The sequence below is a fragment of the Cervus elaphus genome, chromosome 24 (genome assembly GCF_910594005.1).
Source record: "Cervus elaphus chromosome 24, mCerEla1.1, whole genome shotgun sequence".
In the NCBI taxonomy this organism is placed as follows: Eukaryota; Metazoa; Chordata; class Mammalia; order Artiodactyla; family Cervidae; genus Cervus; species Cervus elaphus.
In genome coordinates, this window is record NC_057838.1 from 53,675,100 (window position 1) to 53,695,563 (window position 20,464).

The 20,464-nt window shown below is 38.3% G+C and overlaps 1 protein-coding gene across 18 annotated transcripts in view; it reads left to right on the forward strand.

The window, feature by feature from the left end:
- Positions 1 to 20,464, forward strand: part of CFAP20DC (CFAP20 domain containing) — a 257,536-nt gene that overhangs the window by 148,989 nt on the left and 88,083 nt on the right. For 15 of the 18 annotated variants that reach the window (XM_043885489.1, XM_043885495.1, XM_043885494.1 and 12 more), the window contains one exon: positions 7,309 to 7,683. The exons of the other annotated variants lie outside the window; for them this stretch is intronic. In XM_043885489.1, coding sequence (XP_043741424.1) covers positions 7,309 to 7,683 — 375 coding nt within the window. The remainder of the gene's footprint in view (positions 1 to 7,308; positions 7,684 to 20,464) is intronic. 18 annotated transcript variants of the gene reach the window in all.

The following is a 20,464-nucleotide window of genomic DNA, read 5'->3' on the forward strand; positions in this document are numbered from 1 at the left end:
GTTTTTATTTTTTCACATCGTTTTAATCTTTGCTTTACTATATATTTTATTCCCTAGGCAGATATATAACACTAATTTTCCTGATACTCAATTAATTTGGAATTGGTACTTATTTGAAGACACATTATGGAAATTTATCTTGTAGTGAGTTGTAAAATCAGCTACCACGTAAAATGAATTTTCTAGGAAAGCTGTTAAAACCTTTCATAGGATTATAGCATCTTAAAAAAAAAAAAAAGAGCATGTTACTATTATCACTATTTTGTTTTTTATGCCATTATTCCCAATGTGGCTTCAAGTATATATATCCAGTTTGTAATTTGAGATAGATAGCTTTATATTAATATTTTATTACTTCTCTAATTCAGTTTTTGTCTAGAAATATAGTCATTTTCCCCTAAACCCTGTCTGTGTATCACATACTAAAGTAGATAGTTACAAAGCTAGGTAATTTGTCTTATGTAACAGTCCAAACGAGAACATTTGAGCCAAAGAATTATCCGTATTTGGACATGAATTATGTAGACTGACTACTTATTATGTTCAAATTAGCCAAGAATCTTCCAGATCTCTTCATTTAACTCTGTTGAAGCCTATCAAGGACAGATTTACAAACAAAACAAATTATAAGGACCATTTTAGCCCTTTCAGCTTTCCTGGTATTGTTGCTTTCAAGGGTTGTTTTTTTAACACTCATTAGTTAAACTATTTCATTTTTTCTTCCTGATGGCATGTACACTGTTATCCTGTCACCCCTACATGCTTAACTAATAATTTTGAGTTACATTCTCACACATATTTGCATACTCACAATAGAAATGATATTTACTCCACATGAGGCCACTTAAATTTCTGTGTACCCTTTAAAAAACTTTAAATGTCAGTTTACTTCTTGGAAAAAAATGGAAGAATTCTATTTTGAATGTATTGCTTGCATTTTTATTTCTTTATATCATGAGTTACAACATAACGTACTCTCTAAACCTATCTGGCAAATTTAATATTTATTCCACGTGAGTAATTCTTTTAGGCTGTTCGCATCTGCATATCTTTATTATTATCTTCTGAAGCTTTTTTCCTCTCTGAAAAAGTTAGTTCCTATAACTTGGCCCTTCTTTGTTATAGGCTCGTACTGTAGGTTATAAAACTCTTTGTCTTCTTAAAATAACATCATACAGCTTTTGCTAAAAGGTAAATATTTGCAGATAACTATTTGGTTATAAATAAGAAATTTTCACAAAAAACTTCGTTTTATTCAATTAAAGACCATGAAGTCTAGCTTATAAGGAAAATATATTTTTATCTTGCACAAGTAAAGGAATCTCATTATCTTCCCCAAATATTAACTTGATGATATTTGCCCATCCAATACTGTCCCTGTAACTTCTGTGATTTGTCTGTGAGGCATCGTCGGCTACAGGTAAAGATGTTTCAGTTCAGTTCAGTTCAGTCGCTCAGTCGTGTCTGACTCTTTGCCACCCCATGGACTGCAGCACACCAGGCTTCCCTGTCCATCACCAACTCACAGAGCTTTCTCAAACTCATGTCCATCAAGTCGGTGATGCCATCCAACCATCTTATCCTCTGCCATCTCCTTCTCCTTCTGCCTTCAGTCTTTGCCAGGATCAGGATCTTTTCTTATGAGTCAGTTCTTCACGTCAGGTGGCCAAAGTATTGGAAGTTTCAGCTTCAGCCTCAGTCCTCCCAGTGAATACTCAGGACTGATTTCCTTTAGGATGGACTGGTTTGATCTCCTTGCAGTCCATAAGGAATTTGCTCAGGTACTTGTAATACCAAGCACACTGCAAGTTAGTTGGTTGTTAGAAACAGTCACATCTTCCTTTCATTTTATTTGGCATTATTTTAATAGTTTCCTATTAAATTCAAGAGGTAGAAGAAGAAATACTCCTTAGAAACAGTTGTTAGTGAAGACTTTTAAGATATATTTGAATGGTTGATCTTGCTGTCATCAAAGAAAAAATTATTTTTTTATAAAGATGTTATGACTGATACTTTTAGCTGTGTTTGTGCAAATAATTGTGCTCTTTAGTTGACAGATTATATTTCTGCATCATCTGTATTGTCTGCTAGTGCTGTTCAACCAAAAGTTTCTGTCAGTTCACACATTTAATCACTAAAACTTTGGACAAAAGTAGAAACTCCTGCTGACTCTATCTCAGTTATAGATTCAGAACTGCCATCAAAAGTGTGTTTGGACTATTGCAGATGTGTTTGTTGAGAACTTTTAATAATGTTATATAAGACTTTTTTCACAGTGGACTGAATTAAAAAAGACAATTGAAATATAAATAAATATGATCATCCACTTTTATTATACAAAGGCTAAAACAGAGTTCTATCCTGAATCACTCAACATTAAAGGTGTGATACAAAAGAGCCTGGGTCCCATCTGCTCCAAGTAGATGGCCCTCAAGAGTCATTAAAATTACCTTTTTAAAATTACAACTCAGCAAGAGCAATTCGCTTTGTGCATCCAGAAATTATTGTCCAAGTGCCCATCTGCATGTCCTTTCAAGAAACGTAGTTCAGCAGAGGAAGTGCTGGGTCCTTGGGGAAATCATTCTCATCTTCAGCATACATATGCTGTGCTACAGTTAATCAGACAAACTCTATTGATGTTCCCGGCACTGGGGCCTGATTGAATATCTAACAAACAAATGTTTCTGAGCCCAGAAGACAAATGGTTCAAGAGATTTGGACTTTTAAAAAAATATGTTAAATCAAAAAGATTTTGTATTTGTTCTTCTGAGAAACAGATGAACACATGATTGGTATATGAAAATGGCATACCAAATCCTTTACTACTATGACAAATTCTATTCAATTGCTATGCCAGTTTTCAATGGTTCAGTGATAAACCAAATCAATGAAAGTGGTTATTTTTCAATCAGATCATAGTAAATCAGATTATAGTGAACTTCTTATGCATATAGTACATATATATGTTATTTAGTACAGATTAATCCAAAAGCATGTTGAGTCCGCATGTTACATATATGAAAGTAATAAAAGTCATTTATGCCTAGATCATCTATTTTAGTAAGTCCAAACATTACTGAAGAAAAGAGGAAAGTTTTGTCAGTGCACCACTACTAAGAAATACTATTTTTTATTTTCCGTCTATTTTCTCTCTAAGATAGAAGCTGAGCCAACTTAAATCAAAGTATTAGTCTTATATATTGTCTTGCCTTTCCCATTTATCCTAATTCCTCCTTCAAAATTGGGATAGATCAGATTTATTGGTTCCAGGCCAGCCAAAATAGGCAAGCCTTTTGTGCTCTGTCCAGATTCTCCACTTATTTGTCTTTTCCATGCATTTAAAGTAGCATAGAAACATATTACCATGAAAATTCAGTACTATGAAGAGAATGAATGCCTATCAGGAACACAACTAAATCTGTCCATTTCTTGGCCCATTTCCAAATCAGAGTATATCTTAGGGAAAATGTGAGATGAATGTCCCTTTACATACTCATGAACAGTTCTGTGTATATAATCCCGGCTCATGCCATACAAAAGGAAATACATCTGAGTAAACTTGCATAAAGAAGGAAAAGGCTGTACTCTGACCTACTTACAGATGGGAAAAAAATACACTTTCAGGTAGACAAAAATACTTCTGTTGAATGTTTTAGTGATGAAATTTGTAAGCTGACAAAAACTTTTAGATGATCAACAGCACTAGCAGACAATAGAGATGGTACAGGTATATACTTTGGTTGTCAACTAAAGAGCACAGTTATTTGCATTTGCTTGCATGAGTGCTAAGTCATTTCGGTCATGTCCAACTCTTTGCGACCCCATGGATTGTAGTCACCAGGCTCCTCTGTCCATAGAATTTTTCAGGCAAGAGTACTGGAGTGGGTTGCCATTTCCTTCTCCCAGGGATCTTCTGACCCAGGGGGATCAAACTTGTGTTTCCAACATTGCAGGCAGATTCTTTACCGCTGAGCCACGAGGGAAGACCAGTCCTCATAATAGTACATCTGAAACTTTTAAGTGAAATTTACTTCCTTCTATCTTTTGAAATTATTACTTTTGTAGGTATCTACCCCTCTGCTACTAGACTTTATGCCTCTCGAGGGCACTGTCCTTCTTCTTCTTACGTGTGTATCTTATATCGTTCCTAGAAAATACCTTACACATAATAGGAGCTTAATATTTATTGAACTAATGTTATTGCAAAAGCTCACAATTTCCCCCGATGTCGTATACAAAATGGAATCCCATAGTGATCCAGAGATTCTGATCCAAAGAGTTGTAATTATACCTTTTCCCTGTAACCAGCTGGTTTTTGTTAAGGGGAATCTGTTGGTTAATAATATGTTTTAAATTCACAGTACATGTCCTTATTTTTTACTGTGAAAACATGATGGTAATGAATAAGTAAAGGGTACTTAGGTCACAGAAATCCCACTGTCAATTGTGTATAACAATTATAAGAAATTAGACTGGATTTTTTTTTTAAGAGTTGGGAAAGATATAACACTGTCTAACAACCAGACTGAATTGTTAAAAATCAATCCTAGTTCCACTAGTTCTTTCTTAAAACTAAGGCTCGAAAGATGTTTGTTCTGTGTTCTGTTTACCTTTCTCTAGAAAACTGGCTAAACTTTTATTCTCTTTTTGTCTCTGGAACAAAAATTACAAGAGTCGCCACTCCATTCTGTAGTAATTCAGAGCATGAGGTATTTTTCAGGTCTCTTGCACTCTTTCCAGTTTTCTGCCTGAAGGCAAAGTTATTCAATCATATAAACATCCTCAGGGTTCCCAGGATATGGTGAAGGACAAGCTTACTCAGTAAATGTACAGCAAAGAGAGTTGCCCAGTGCCTGCAGCTCAGCCATGTGGTACTTCACAAGGACAGAAATATTCTTAAACTTCTTATTTTTCCACTTGGGACATAAAGTAAGTCCCATGGATTGATACCCAATTACCATCTTTTCTTTCCCCTATCTGGCACTCTGAACAATAAATTTCTCCTCCATCATTTATAAAGAAATAAATATATCAGAAGATCAAGTCAACATAGACAAAGAAAACGAGACCCAGGATGAATACCAAGAAGAAATGTTTGTAAAAGATCCTTAGACACTCTGCAGTTCTTTCTTTACTACAGATAGGCAAGCTGTTTCTTAGGAGAGGTTCTTAGACCCAAGTATACCTTTCTTGAGGGCACAGTTGTCTGATAATCCCAACTGCTTTCCACAAGAAAGGTGAATCATAACATGACAGGATTAGAAATCGCAGACTCCATGTAAAAGCTTCCCAAATGCACCAAGTACAACACACTCTACCTTCTACAGAACTCTCAAATCAGTCCAGCCTCCATTATCACCACCATTGAATTACCACAGCCACCTCAGCATTTCTGATCATTAACAATTTAATACTCTCATAATTGCCTCCCTTGCTACTATCTCCACAGACACTTCTGATATCCATAAACAATATCTGCACAAATTCAAACTCATCCCCATGCCTTCTGTTTTGTGCCATCGTGACATTTCCCCCCATCAAATTTCTCAGTGACCCTTTGTTGCTTTTTAGGCAAAGATCCTGGATGGCAAGGTTTAACTTCTGGCCTGCCATTATATTCCCACAATCTGCAGCGCCTAGAGCAGCGCCTAGCCTATGATGAGGAAGAAAGGAAGAGAGACAGAACAGTGAAAGACACACAGACAGATGAATCCTTTCTAATTAAAAGATTCAATAAATTCTCCTCATCCAGTGTCCAACCTAAAGCAATTCTGTCTCACCTTTAAGATACTTAACGTCTACTGAAATATAAACTTCACCTCAGACAGTGGTCTATATCTTGAGGTGTATGATGGCCAAACATTCAGAAGAAGCTGACCAGTTTCATCAGTCATACCAATATTTTGTTTAAATATGCCAAACTTTGGAAAAAACAAATATTTGGTTCTATGCAGCTGTAAATGAAAGGATACTGGAATAGCTTACTGAAACAAAATGTAAGATAATACAATCTCAGACATCAGATAATGTCTTTAAATTGTACTCTGCTTTTATTATTTTTTCTGTTTTAAGTTTACTTATTACATATTTAAATAGATGAGACAAATTAGAAAAATCTTATGACAAGTATAAGTAATTATCACATATTTTTTCTTTATATTTATTGTTTTATAGCAGGAAAATACCAAGTAAAATAGCACCATATTTCTCTTTTTTGTTATTTACCTTCATGGCCATTGATGTTTTTCATTTGTAGTATCTCCTTTCTCAGATTTTAAACATTAAAATTGTTTGGGCTAATTTCAGAACTAGACATTAGTAAAATGTTTTCAGCTTTTACTTTAAACTTTCCAAATGACTATATTTAGTGAGGTTCATGTCTTTTGGAAAAATACTTTCTATAATTGAAATTTTCATTTAAGAAAAATATTTCACAAAACATGCTCTATTATCTGTTGCTTTTTAACAGTAAAATTCCCATACAACAATATAAGGCTAAAATATTTTGATATGCCAGCATGCTAAAAGAGTAGCATTTCCCTACTTAAATAAGGTAAATTCTGTAGGTTCTTGTCTTTTTCTTCTCATGGAAATAGCTTATCAGGAAGCTAAAGCATGCAATTCCTAGATATTTTAGATAACTTCATATGGACTTCCCTGATAGCTCAGTTGGTAAAGAATCCACCTTCAATTCAGGAGACCCTGGTTCAATTCCTGGGTCAGGAAGATCCGCTGGAGAAGGGACAGGCTACCCACTCCAGTATTCTTGGGCTTCTCTTGTGGTTCACCTGGTAAAGAATCCACCTGCAATGCGGGAGAGCTGGGTTCAATCCTTGGGTTGGGAAGTTCCCCTAAAGAAGGGAAAGGCTACCCACTCCATTATTCTGGCTTGGAGAATTCCATGGACTGTGTAGTCCATGGGATCACAAAAAGTCAGACACAACTGAGCGACTTTCTCTCTCTTGTCTTGTATGGATCCTCTTCTTCTTTATACTTTCTTTGAAATGAATATATTTGAGCTACTATTTCCTAAATGTACTCTTTATTACTCAGTGGTAAAAAATGCATGCCTTACCAAGACCAGAAGCAAACATAGCAGGGCATCATAGCAAATGATTTATACCTGTTTGCATTGCTGTTTTTAGTTTTTTATTTATTATTATAGAATAAAATTGTTTGTGTGTAAGTATATGTATGTATTCTTTCACTTTATTCAGAGAATACATGAACTTATTAAGAACTTGTATTCAGTAACTTATTCACTACAAGTTTCAGCTCAAAGTGATTTCCCTTTGTTCTTCTGTGTAGGATAACCACAGTGTCCAGGGTTCTCCAGGCCCAACAACTAGTCCTCCAGAGTTAACTCAGTTAACGTTAGAGAGCGTGCTGGGGAAGGCTGCAAACTGTGCAAGTAAAGGATATCTTAAAAATGCATATGCAGAAGGAAGAACTTCAGAAAACCAGAATTCCATGGCGAAGCTGATAGATATAAAAGACTTTGAAACGAGTTTTGTGCCTACACCATCCCTTTCTCCACCTGGAAGACATGAGTACTCTCCGAAAATTCCAGATCCTATTATTAAAGCAAAGGACCTACCAGCCCATCAAGTGTCAACTTCAACAAACAAAACCTTCCTAAAGGAAATTTCAGAGGAGAAGTTGAAACCGATTGCTGAGTTATCTGTAAGCGGTTTCATTCTGGTTTACATATGTGGGCAGTACATCCTGCTGGGTTCTGTTCTGTTCCACTTTGCACACATTTTCAGCAATATCTATTTTTCATCATTTGGGTGATCACTAATGTATTTTCTTTCCTATTTAGATGTGTTTTAGCTCAGTAACAGCAGCTGTTAAAAGAGTATCTTACACATCCCAGTGATAATAGAATGCCTCATCTTTTTTATGAGAAAGATAATTATCATAATAGTTATTTTTTATTTCCCAGTTACTTCTCATAATTTGAGTTATCACTGCCTGCAAATTATAAATGAAGATCTTATTTTTGAGCCAAAGGCTTGCCAGTAAAATTGACAGATTTTCAATAACAATCTACATTAGGAGCCATAAAAACATCATTATTCTGTTCACTTTCTGGTCTCTTTACAGCCGTTCCCCAAATAATAAATGATATGAGTGAAGGTTAACAGTAAAGCAGTGTCATTGAGTAAATCCCTAGGCTAGCCTGGTGACTATATTCATGTCCATCAGATTGATTTTTTTCCTTCGTATGAGTACTTTTCTTCCTTCAATTCCCCCATAGCTGCATTTGGAAAACTAGAGAACAAATGAGGCTATACAGAAAAAATGACATTTATATTCCTTTTTTTAAGCGGTAAAGCTTTTTTTGATTTGCCATGTCCTAAGTATTCTGTATGTGTTACAGTGTAAAACTTTGATTCAGTTATGTTCTAAGCATGTTATAGTGGATTACTTAGTAAGGTAATAGACATATATATCATTACCATCAACTGATATTTTTTTTATTTTTTATTTCTTTGGATTTTGATAGGGATTGCATTGACTGTGTAGATTACTTATGATAATGTGGACATTTTAATTCTTCCAATTTGTGAGCATGGAATATCTTCCCATTTATGTGTGTCTTCTTCAACTTATTTGAACAATGTCTTATGGTTCGAAGGTCTTTCACCTTCTTGTTTAAATTTATTTCTTTTTGTTGTGATTGTGAGTGAGATTTGTTTTCTTTTTTTTTTTTCCAGTTTTATTTATTTATTTATTTTTTACTTTACAATATTTTATTGGTTTTGCCATACATTGACATGAATCCGCCATGGGTGTACATGTGTTCCCCATCCTGAACCCCTTCCCACCTCCCTCCCCATCGGATCCATCTGGGTCATCCTAATGCACCAGCCCCAAGCACCCTGTATCATGCATTGAACCTGGACTGGTGATCTGTTTCACATATGATAATATACATGTTTCAATGCCATTCTCCAATATCATCCCGCCCTCGCCTTCTCCCATAGAGTCTAAAAGACTGTTCTATACATCTGTGTCTCTTTTGCTGTCTCACATACAGGATTATCGTTACCATCTTTCTAAATTGCATATATATGCGTTAGTATAGTGTATTGGTGTTTTTCTTTCTGGCTTACTTCACTCTGTATAATAGGTTCCAGTTTCATCCACCTCATTAGAACTGATTCAAATGTATTCTTTTTAATGGCTGAGTAATATTCCATGGTGTGTATGTACCACAGCTTTCTTATCCATTCAACTGCTGATGGACATCTAGGTTGCTTCCATGTCCTGGCTATTATAAATAGTGCTGTGATGAACATTGGGGTATATGTGTCTCTTTCAATTCTGGTTTCCACAGTGTATATCCCCAGCAGTGGGATTGCTGGGTCATATGGCAGTTCTATTTCCAGTTTTTTAAGGAATCTCCACACTGTTCTCCATAGTGGCTGTACTAGTTTGCATTCCCACCAACAGTGTAAGAGGGTTCCCTTTTCTCCACACCCTCTCCAGCATTTATTGCTTATAGACTTTTGGATAGCAGCCATCCTGACTGGCGTGTAATGGTACCTCATTGAGGTTTTGATTTGCATTTCTCTGATAATGAGTGATGTTGAGCATCTTTTCATGTGTTTGTTAGTCATCTGTATGTCTTCTTTGGAGAAATGTCTGTTTAGTTCTTTGGCCCACTTTTTGATTGGGTCGTTTATTTTTCTGGAATTGAGCTTCAGGAGTTGCTTGTATATTTTTGAGATTAATTCTTTGTCCATTGCTTCATTTGCTATTATTTTCTCCCATTCTGAAGGCTGTCTTTTCACCTTGCTTATAGTTTCCTTTGTTGTGCAGAAGCTTTTAATTTTAATTAGGCCCCATTTATTTATTTTTGCTTTTATTTCCAATATTCTGGGAGGTGGGTCATAGAGGATCCTGCTGTGGTTTATGTCGGAGAGTATTTTACCTATGTTTTCCTCTAGGAGTTTTATAGTTTCTGGTCTTATGTTTAGATCTTTAATCCATTTTGAGTTTATTTTTGTGTTTGGTGTTAGAAAGTGTTCTAGTTTCATTCTTTTACAAGTGGATGACCGGTTTTCCCAGCACCACTTGTTAAAGAGATTGTCTTTTCTGCATTGTATATTCTTGCCTCCTTTGTCGAAGATAAGGTGTCCATAGGTGTGTGGATTTATCTCTGGACTTTCTGTTTTGTTCCATTGATCTATATTTCTCTCTTTGTACCAGTACCATACTGTCTTGATGACTGTGGCTTTGTAGTAGAGCCTGAAGTCAGGCAGGTTGATTCCTCCAGTTCCATTCTTCTTTCTCAAGATTGCTTTCGCTATTTGAGGTTTTTTGTATTTCCATACAAATTGTGAAATTATTTGTTCTAGTTCTCTGAAAAATACAGTTGGTAGCTTGATAGGGATTGCATTGAATCTCTAGATTGCTTTGGTTAGTATACTCATTTTCACTGTATTGATTCTTCGGATCCCTGAACACAGTATATTTCTCCATCTGTTTGTGTCCTCTTTGATTTCTTTCACCAGTGTTTTATAGTTTTCTATATATAGGTCTTTTGTTTCTTTAGGTAGATATATTACTAAGTATTTTATTCTTTTCATTGCAATGGTGAATGAAATTGTTTCCCTAATTTCTCTTTCTGTTTTCTCATGGCTAGTGTATAGGAATGCAAGGGATTTCTGTGTGTTAATTTTATATCCTGCAACTTTACTATATTCATTGATTAGCTCTAGTAATTTTCTGGTGGAGTCTTTAGGGTTTTCTGTGTAGAGGATCATGTCATCTGCAAACAGTGAGAGCTTTACTTCTTCTTTTCCAATCTGGATTCCTTTTATTTATTTTTCTGCTCTGATTGCTGTGGCCAAAACTTCCAAAACTGTGTTGAATAGTAGTGGTGAGAATGGGCACCCTTGTCTTGTTCCTGACTTTGGGGGAAATGCTTTCAATTTTTCACCATTGAGAATAATGTTTGCTGTGGGTTTGTCATATATAGCTTTTGTTATGTTGAGGTGTGTTACTTCTCTTCTTGCTTTCTGGAGGGTTTTTATCATAAATGGATGCTGAATTTTTTCAAAGGCTTTCTCTGCATCTATTGAGAAAATCATATGGTTTTTATTTTTCAATTTGTTAATGTGGTGTATTACATTGATTAATTTGCAGATATTGAAGAATCCTTGCTTCCCTGGGATAAAGCCCACTTGGTCATGATGTATGATGTGTTTAATATGTTGTTGGATTCCGTTTGCTAGAACTTTGTTAAGGATTTTTGCATCTATGTTCATCAGTGATATTGGCCTGTAGTTTTCTTTTTTTGTGGCATCTTTGTCAGGTTTTGGTATTAGGGTGATGGTGGCCTCAGAGAATAAGTTTGGGAGTTTACCTTCCTCTGCAATTTTCTGGAAGAGTTTGAGTAGGATAGGTGTTACCTCTTCTCTAAATTTTTGGTAGAATTCAGCTATGACGCCATCTGGTTCTGAGCTTTTGTTTGTTGGAAGATTTCTGATTACAGTTTTCAATGTCCGTGCTTGTGATGGGTCTGGTAAGATTTTCTATTTCTTCCTGGTTCAGTTTTGGAAAGTTGTACTTTTCTAAGAATTTGTCCATTTCTTCCAAGTTGTCCATTTTATTTGCATATAGTTGCTAATAGTAGTCTCTTATGATCCTTTGTATTTCTGTGTTGTCTGTTGTGATCTCTCCATTTTCATTTCTAATTTTGTTGATTTGATTTTTCTCCCTTTGTTTCTTGATGAATCTGGCTGATGGTTTGTCAATTTTATTTAACTTCTCAAAGAAGTTTTCACTTTTGGCTTCGTTGATTTTTGCTATGGTCTCTTTTGTTTCTTTTGCATTTATTTCTGCCCTAATTTTTAAGATTTCTTTTTTCTGCTAACCCTGGGGATCTTCATTTCTTCCTTTTCTAGTTGCTTTAGGTGTAGAGTTAGGTTATTTGTTTGACTTTTTTCTTATTTCTTGAGGTAAGCCTGTATTGCTATGAACCTTCCCCTTAGCACTGCTTTTACAGTGTCCCGTAGGTTTGGGGTTGTTGTGTTTTCATTTTCATTCGTTTCTATGCATATTTTTATTTCTTTTTTGATTTCTTCTCTGATTTGTTGGTTATTCAGCAGCATGTTGGTCAGCCTCCATATGTTGGAATTTTTAATAGTTTTTCTCCTGTAATTGACACCTAATCTTACTGCATTGTGGTCAGAAAAGATGCTTGGAATGATTTCAATTTTTTTGAATTTACCAAGGTTAGATTTATGGCCCAGGATGTGATCTGTCCTGGAGAAGGTTCTGTGTGCACTTGAGAAAAAGGTGAAATTCATTGTTTTGGGGTGAAATGTCCTATAATATCAATTAGGTCTGACTAATCTATTGTATCATTTAAAGTTTCTGTTTCCTTGTTAATTTTCTGTTTAGTTGATCTATCCATATGTGTGAGTGGTATTAAAGTCTCCCACTATTATTGTGTTACTTTTAATTTCCCCTTTCATACTTCTTAGGATTTGTCTTACATATTGGGGTGCTCCTATGTTGGGTGCATATATATTTATAATTGCTTTATATTCTTCTTGGATTGATCCTTTGATCATTGTGTAGTGTCCATCTGTCTCTTTTCACAGCCTTTGTTTTAAAGTCTATTTTATCTGATATGAATATTGCTACTCCTGCTTTCTTTTGGTCTCTATTTGCATGGAATATCTTTTTCAGTCTGTATGTATCCCTTGTTTCGAGGTGGGTCTCTTGTAGACAACATATATAGGGGTCTTGTTTTTGTATCCATTCAGTCAGTCTTTGTATTTTGGTTGGGGCATTCAACCCATGTACATTTAAGGTAATTGTTGATAAGTATGATTCCATTGCCATTTACTCTATTGTTTTGGGTTCAAGTTTATACACCCTTTCTGTGTTTCCTGTCTGGAGAAATCCTTTAGCATTTGTTGGAGAGCTGGTTTGGTGGTGCTGAATTCTCTCAGATTTTGCTTGTCTGTAACACTTTTGATTTCTCCTTCATATTTGAATGAGATCCTTGCTGTGTACAGTAATCTGGGCTGTAGATTATTTTCTTTCATCACTTTAAGTATGTCCTGCCATACTCTTCTGGCCTGAAGAGTTTCTATTGAAAGATCAGGTGTTATCCTTATGAGAATCCCCTTGTGTGTCATTTGTTGTTTTTCCCTTGTTGCTTTTAATATTTGTTCTCTGTGTTTGATCTTTGTTACTTTGATTAATATGTGTTTTGGGGTGTTTCGCCTTGGGTTTATCCTGTTTGGGACTCTCTGGGTTTCTTGGACTTGGGTGATTATTTCTTTCCCCATTTTAGGGAAGTTTTCATCTATTATCTCTTCAAGTATTCTCATGGTCTTTCTCTTTGTCTTCTTCTTCTGGGACTCCTATGATTTGAATGTTGGGGCATTTAACATTGTCCCAGAGGTCTCTGAGGTTGTCCTCATTTCTTTTAATTCCTTTTTCCTCTTTGTTTCCTTTATTTCTAACATTCTATCTTCTACCTCACTTACCCTATCTTCTGCCTCCGTTATTCTTTGTTGGTTCCCTCCAGAGTGTTTTTGATCTCATTTATTGCATTATTCATTATATATTGACTCTTTTTTATTTCTTGTAGGTCCTTGTTGAACCTTTCTTGCATCTTCCCTATCCTTCTCTACAGGGTATTTATCTGTAACTCCAATTTGTTTTCAAGATTTTGGATCATTTACACTATCATTATTCAGAATTCTTTATCAGGTAGATTCCCTATCTCTTCCTCTTTTATTTGTTTTGGTGCACATTTATCCTGTTCCTTTACCTGATGGGTATTTCTCTGCATTTTCATCTTGGTTATATTGCTGTGTTTGGGGTGGCCTTACACAAGAGAAGACTCAACACATGGATATCACCAGATGGTCAACACTGAAATCAGATTGATTATATTCTTTGCAGCCAAAGATGGAGAAACTCTATACAGTCAGCAAAAACAAGACCAGGAGCTGACTGTTACTCAGGTCATGAACTCCTTATTGCCAAATTCAGACTAAAATTGAAGAAAGTAGGGAAAACCACTAGACCATTCAGGTATGACCTAAATCAAATCCTGTATGATTATATAGTGGAAGTGAGAAATAGATTTAAGGATTAGATCTGATAGACAGAGTGCCTGATGAACTATGGACAGAGATTCATGACATTGTACAGGAGACTGGGAGCAAGACCATCCCCAAGAAAAAGAAATGCAAAAAAGCAAAATGGCTGTCTTGAGGAGGCCTTACAAATAGCTGTGAGAAGAAGAGAAGTGAAAAGCAAATGAGAAAAGGAAAGATGTTCCCATTTGAGTGCAGAGTTCCAAAGAATATCAAGGAGAGATAAGAAAGCCTTCCTCAGCAATCAGTGCAAAGAAATAGAGGAAAACAACAGAATGGGAAAGACTACAGATCTCTTCAAGAAAGTTAGAGATACCAAGGGAACATTGCATGCAAAGATAGACTTGACAAAGGACAGAAATGGTATGGACCTAACAGAAGCAGAAGATATTAAGAAGAGGTGGCAAGAATACACAGAAGAACTGTACAGAAAGGATCTTCATGACCCAGATAACCACGATGGTGTGATCACTCACCTAGAGCCAGACATCCTGGAATATGAAGTCAAGTGGGCCTTAGAAAGCGTTACTATGAACGAAGCTAGTGGAGCGTGATGGAATTCCAGGTGAGCTATTTCAAATCCTGAAAGATGATGCTGTGAAAGTGCTGTACTCAATATGCCAGCAAGTTTTCCAGCAGTGGCCACAGGACTGGAAAAGGTCAGTTTTCATTCCAATCCCAAAGAAAGGCAGTGCCAAAGAATGCTCAAACTACCACATAATTGCACTCATCTCACACGCTAGTAATGCTCAAAATTCTCCAAGCCAGGCTTCAGCAATATGTGAACCATGAACTTCCAGATGTTTAAGCTTGTTTTAGAAAAGGCAGAGGAACCAGAGATCAAATTGCCAACATCCACTGGGTCACCAAAAAAGCAAGAGAGTTCCAGAAAAACATCTTTTTCTGCTTTATTGACTACACCAAAGCCTTTGACTATGTGGATCACAATTAACTGTGGAAAATTCTTCAAGAGATGGGCATACCAGACCACCTGACCTGCCTCTTGAGAAACCTGTATGCAGGTCAGGAAGCAACAGTTAGAACTGGACATGGAACAACAGACTGGTTCCAAATAGGAGAAGGAGCACGTCAAGGCTGTATATTGTCACCCTGCTTATTTAACTTACATGCAGAGTACATCATGAGAAATGCTGGGCTGGATGAAGCACAAGCTGGAATCAAGACTGCCGGGAGAAATATCAATAACCTCAGATATGCAGATGACACCACCCTTTTGGCAGAAAGTGAAGAACTAAAGAGCCTCTTGATGAAAGTGAAAGAAGAAAGTGAAAAAGTTGGCTTAAAGCCCAACATTCAGAAAACTAAGATCATGGCATCTGGTCCCATCACTTCATGGCAAATAGATGGGGAAACAGTGGCTGACTTTATTTTTCTGGGCTCCAAAATCACTGCAGATGGTGATTGCAGCCATGAAATTAAAAGACGCTTACTTCTTGGAAGGAAAGTTATGACCAACCTAGATAGCATATTAAAAAGCAGAGACATTACTTTGCCAAGAAAGGTCCATCTAGTCAAGGCTATGGTTTTTCCAGTAGTCATGTATGGATGTGAGAGTTGGACCATAAAGAAAGCTGAGCACCGAAGAATTGATTCTTTTGAACTGTGATGTTGGAGAAGACTGTTGAGAGTCCCTTGGACAGCAAGGAGATCCAACCAGTCCATCCTAAAGGAGATCAGTCCTGGGTGTTCATTGGAAGGGCTGATGCTAAAGCTGAAACTCCAATACTTTGGCCACCTCATGAGAAGAGTTGACTCATTGGAAAAGACCCTGATGCTGGGAGGGATTGGGGGCAGGAGGAGAAGACAACAGAGGATGAGATGGTTGGATGGCATCACCGACCTGATGGACATGAGTTTGAGTAAACTCTGGGAGTTTGTGATGGACAGGGATGCCTGGCGTGCTGCGATTCATGGGGTGGCAAAGAGTCGGACACGGCTGAGCGACTGAACTGAACTGAACTTCTGTATTCTTGCAGTTGATGGTTCCTTTTTATTGTGGCAGTTCCTCACTTTGGATGAGGTTGGACGGGTGGCTTGTCAAGGTTTCCTGGTTAGGGAAGCTTGTTGCAGTGTTCTTTTGGGCGAAGCTGGATTTCTTCTCTCTGGAGTGCAATGAAGTGTCCAGTAATGAGTTTTGAGATGTCAGTGAGTTTGGTGTGACTTTGGGCAGCCTGTATATTGAAGCTCAGGCCTGTGTTCCTGTGTGGCTGGAGGATTTGCGTGGTATGTCTTGCTCTGGAGCTTGTTGGCCCTTGGGTAGTGCTTGCTTTCAATGTAGGTATGGAGGCGTTTGATGAGCTCCTATTGATTAATGTTCCCTGGAGTCAGGAGTTCTCTGGTGTTCTCAAGATTTGGACTTAAGCCTCCTGCCTCTGGTTTTCTGTCTTATTCTTACAGTAGCCTCAAGACTTCTCCATCTATACAGCACTGATGATAAAACATCTAGGTTAAGGATGAAAAGTTTCTCCACAGTGAGGGACACCTGGAGAGGTACACACAGTTACATGGAGAAGAGAAGAGGGAGGAGGGAGGTAGAGGTGACCAGGAGGAGAAGAAGGGGAATCAAAAGGGGAGAGAGCAAGCTAGCGAGCAGTCACTTCCCCATGTGCCTCCACAGTCTGGATCCCTCAGAGATGTTCACGGAGTTACACAGAGAAGAGAAGAGGGAGGAAGGAGACAGAGGTGGCCAGGAGGATAAAAGGGGGAATCAAAAGGAGAGAGACAGATCCAGCCAGTAATCAGTTCCCTAAGTGTTCTCCACAGCCTGGAACACACAAAGATATTCACAGAGTTGGGTTGAGAAGAAAAGGGGCAGGGGGAGATAGAGGCGACCTGGTGGAGAAAAAGGAGAGTCAAAAGGGGGAGAGAGCAATCAGGCCAGTGATCCAGCTCCCAAGTAAAAATGGGTACTGAAGATTGGGTTCTTAAAGGTACAAAGTTGATAACAAATACCAAAAAGCAAAGATTAAAAATCTAGAGTAGAGGTTAGATTCTCAAAAATACAATATTAAAAAAAATAGTCACAAAAATTATATATATATATATATATATATATGAAGTTTGCTTTAAAAATAGGGTCCTAAAAATAAAATAAAAATAGGGTCCTTTTTTTTGGCAAAGTAATAGTAGGTTATAAAAATGAAAATTAAAGGAGTAATGGGGACTTAAAAATAAAATCTTTTTTTTTTTAATTTTTTTAAATTTGAAAAATGATAATAGTAAAAATATATCTAAGACTTTCTCTGGAGCTGTTGCAGACAGTGTGGGGTCAGTTCATTTTCAGATAGTTCCTTGGTCTTGCTTGTACTTCTCAAGGTCTATAGGCCCCTTCCTATGTAGTCGATGTTAACTACAGGGTTTTAATCAATTGCACCTGTCACTTCCAAAGCAGTTCCCTCTGTTCATTTTAGCTTCTTCTGTTTGCTGGTCTCTTCAGTGTCCAGTTTCTGCCCTGACACAAGGGGCACGGTGGTGGTCACTTTTTTTAAGGCTCGCTTGTTCAGTCGTGCTTTGGGGAGGGAGGAACACTGCAAAGAAATCTCACTGGCGTGGGCTCACTGATTCAACCACACTGGGTTTGCCCTGCTCATGGCGTGTGTGCTTTCCCCGTCTACACTGCTCAGACTCCAGGTTGCTCTGCCGGGAACTGTCTGATGCGGGCCCTGGTTTGCATGCCCTTCCCAGGTCTAAGCCACTCAGGTTCAGGTTCTCGGGTATTCCACAAAGGTGCAGACTTGGTTAGGCCTGCGTTTTGTGCCCGTCCCAGGTCCGAGCAGCTCAGGTGACCAGGTGCTTGGCGAGCACAGTCACCCTCAGTTGGGGGGTGCGTCTTATCGCCTCCCCCGTCCCAGCCGCTCAGTTTTCTAGGTGTACAATGGGCACGCCTTCTCAGGTGTGCCATGTGTCTCTTCTGGGGAACTGATCTCTGGCTGTGACGCTCCTGGCGGATGTCAACCATCCAGAATCCCAAGAAGTCTTGGTTAGCAACAAAGTCTGCTTGCAGTTTGGTGTAGGATGCCTGTCTGGGGGCGTGATTGCCCCTTTCCGGCTCTGGCTGCCCTCACCTCCCTGTCTCCGGCAGGGGATGGGCCAGTCCACAGCCGGCTAGCTCTGCTCAGTCCTTTGTTCTGTGAGCTGGCCTGGCGGTGTCTTAGTAAAGTAAGTAAAGTCGCTCAGTCGTATCCGACTCTTTGAGACCCCATGGACTATAGCCTACCAGACTCCTCTATCCTTGGGATTTTCCAGGCAAGAGTACTGGAGTGGGTTGCCATTTCCTTCTCCAGGGGATCTTCCCCATCCAGGGATCGAACCCAGGTCTCCAGCATTGCAGACAGATGCTTTACCGTCTGAGCCACCAGGAAGCCCAGTATTTCTTTGAGCTCCGTTTTTGGCCCGGGGCAGGGGGGGAGCAAGAATACTAGAGTGGGTTGCCATTCCCATCTCCAGGAGATCTTCCTGACCCAGGGATTGAACCCGGGTGTCCCGCACTGTAGTCAGATGCTTTACCATCTGAGCCACCAGGGAAGAGGGCTTTTCTCAGGATAGCTATCCCAGAGTCTGGGTTGCTATCTCAACCTACTTCACTCAGATTGCCCTCAGGGCACTCAGGCCTGGCCCTTACCCTAAGCACCTCCCTGTCCCTCCCTGGCTTGCTAGTGGGGGATGCGAGCGTCTGGGAGCAGCCCCGCTGGGAATTGCTGTTAGGCACGTAAACTGGGGTTTTAATTTATTTATTTTTCCTCCTAGTTATTTTGTCCTCTGAGATTCCAAGGCTTACCACAGACCCGCTGGAGAGTGTTTCCTGGTGTTTGGAAACTTTTTTAAGACTCCCTTCCCAGGACGGATCTCCGTCCCTACCTCTTTTGTCTCTCTTTTTATCTTTTATATTTTTTCCTACCTCCTTTTGAAGACAATGGGCTGCCTTTCTGGGTGCCTGATGTTCTCTGCCAGTATTCAGAAGTTGTTCTGTGGAATTTGCTCAGCGTTCAAATGTTCTTTCGATGAATTTGTGGGGGAGAAAGTGGTCTCCCCATCCTGCTCCTCTGCCATCTTAGGACTGCCCTCTAGGATTGTTTTCTTAATATTTCTTTCTTCTAGCTCATTGTTAGCATGTAGAAATGCAATTGATTTTTTTTGTACATTGATTTTTTACCCTGCAACTATACTGTATGTTTTATTATTTCTAATGGGTTTTTTTTTGTATGTATGTGTGAAATCTCAAGGTCTTCCTGTATATAAAAGGGTTCCAAAATCACTGTGGATGATGACTGCAGCCATGAAATTAAAACACTCTTGCTCCTTGGGAGAAAAGCTATAACAAACCTAAACAGTGTATTAAAAATCAGAGACATCACTTTGCCAACAAAGGTCCATATAGTCAAAGCTGTGGTTTTTCCAGTAGTCATATATAGATGTGAGAGTTAAACCATAAAGAAGGCTGAGTGCCAAAGAATTGATGCTTTCAAACTGTGGTGCTGGAGAACACTCTTGAGAGTCTCTTGGACATCAAGGAGATCGAACTAGTCAGTCCTACAAGAAATCAACCCTGAATATTCACTGGAAGGACTGATGCTGAAGCTAAAACTCCAATAATTTGGCCACCTGATGCAAAGAGCCGACTCAATGGAAATGACTGTGGTGCTGGGAAACATTGAAGGCAAAAGGAGACAGGGAGGCAGAGGATGAGATGGTTAGATAGCATCACTGACTCAATGGACATGAGTTTGAACAAACTCCAGGAGATAATGAAGGGCAGGAAAGCCTGATCTACTGCAGTCCATGGGGTCAAAAAGAGTCAGACATAGCGACTAAGCAACAGCAACAAATATATAAAAGCATGTCATCCGCAGATAGTGACAGTTTTGCTCCTTTATTTCCAATTGGAATGCCTTGTATTTCATTTTATTGCTTAATTACTCTGGCTAGGCCTTCCAGTACTACGTTGAATAAGAGTGGTGAGAGTAGTCATCCTTGAGCATCTTGTCTTTTTCCTGAATTTAGAGGGGTAGCTTTCAGTTTTTCACCATTGAGTGTGATGTTAGCTGAGTTTGTCATATATGACTTGAATTATGTCAAAGTACTTTTTTTATATATACCTACTTTATTGAATAAAGTTTTTATCAGAAATGGTTGTTGAGCTTGGGAGCCTCCGACCCAAATGAACTGTAAGTACCTGTCCACTTAGCAAAGTATACTGGCTGAAAGATAGTGCTCTCTGACGATACCATGGAGTAATGAAAGTAGGAAAGGGACCAAGGTTTGGAGAGAGAGCAGGAGACTTTCCCTCACCCATTATCTTAAGAAGCTTT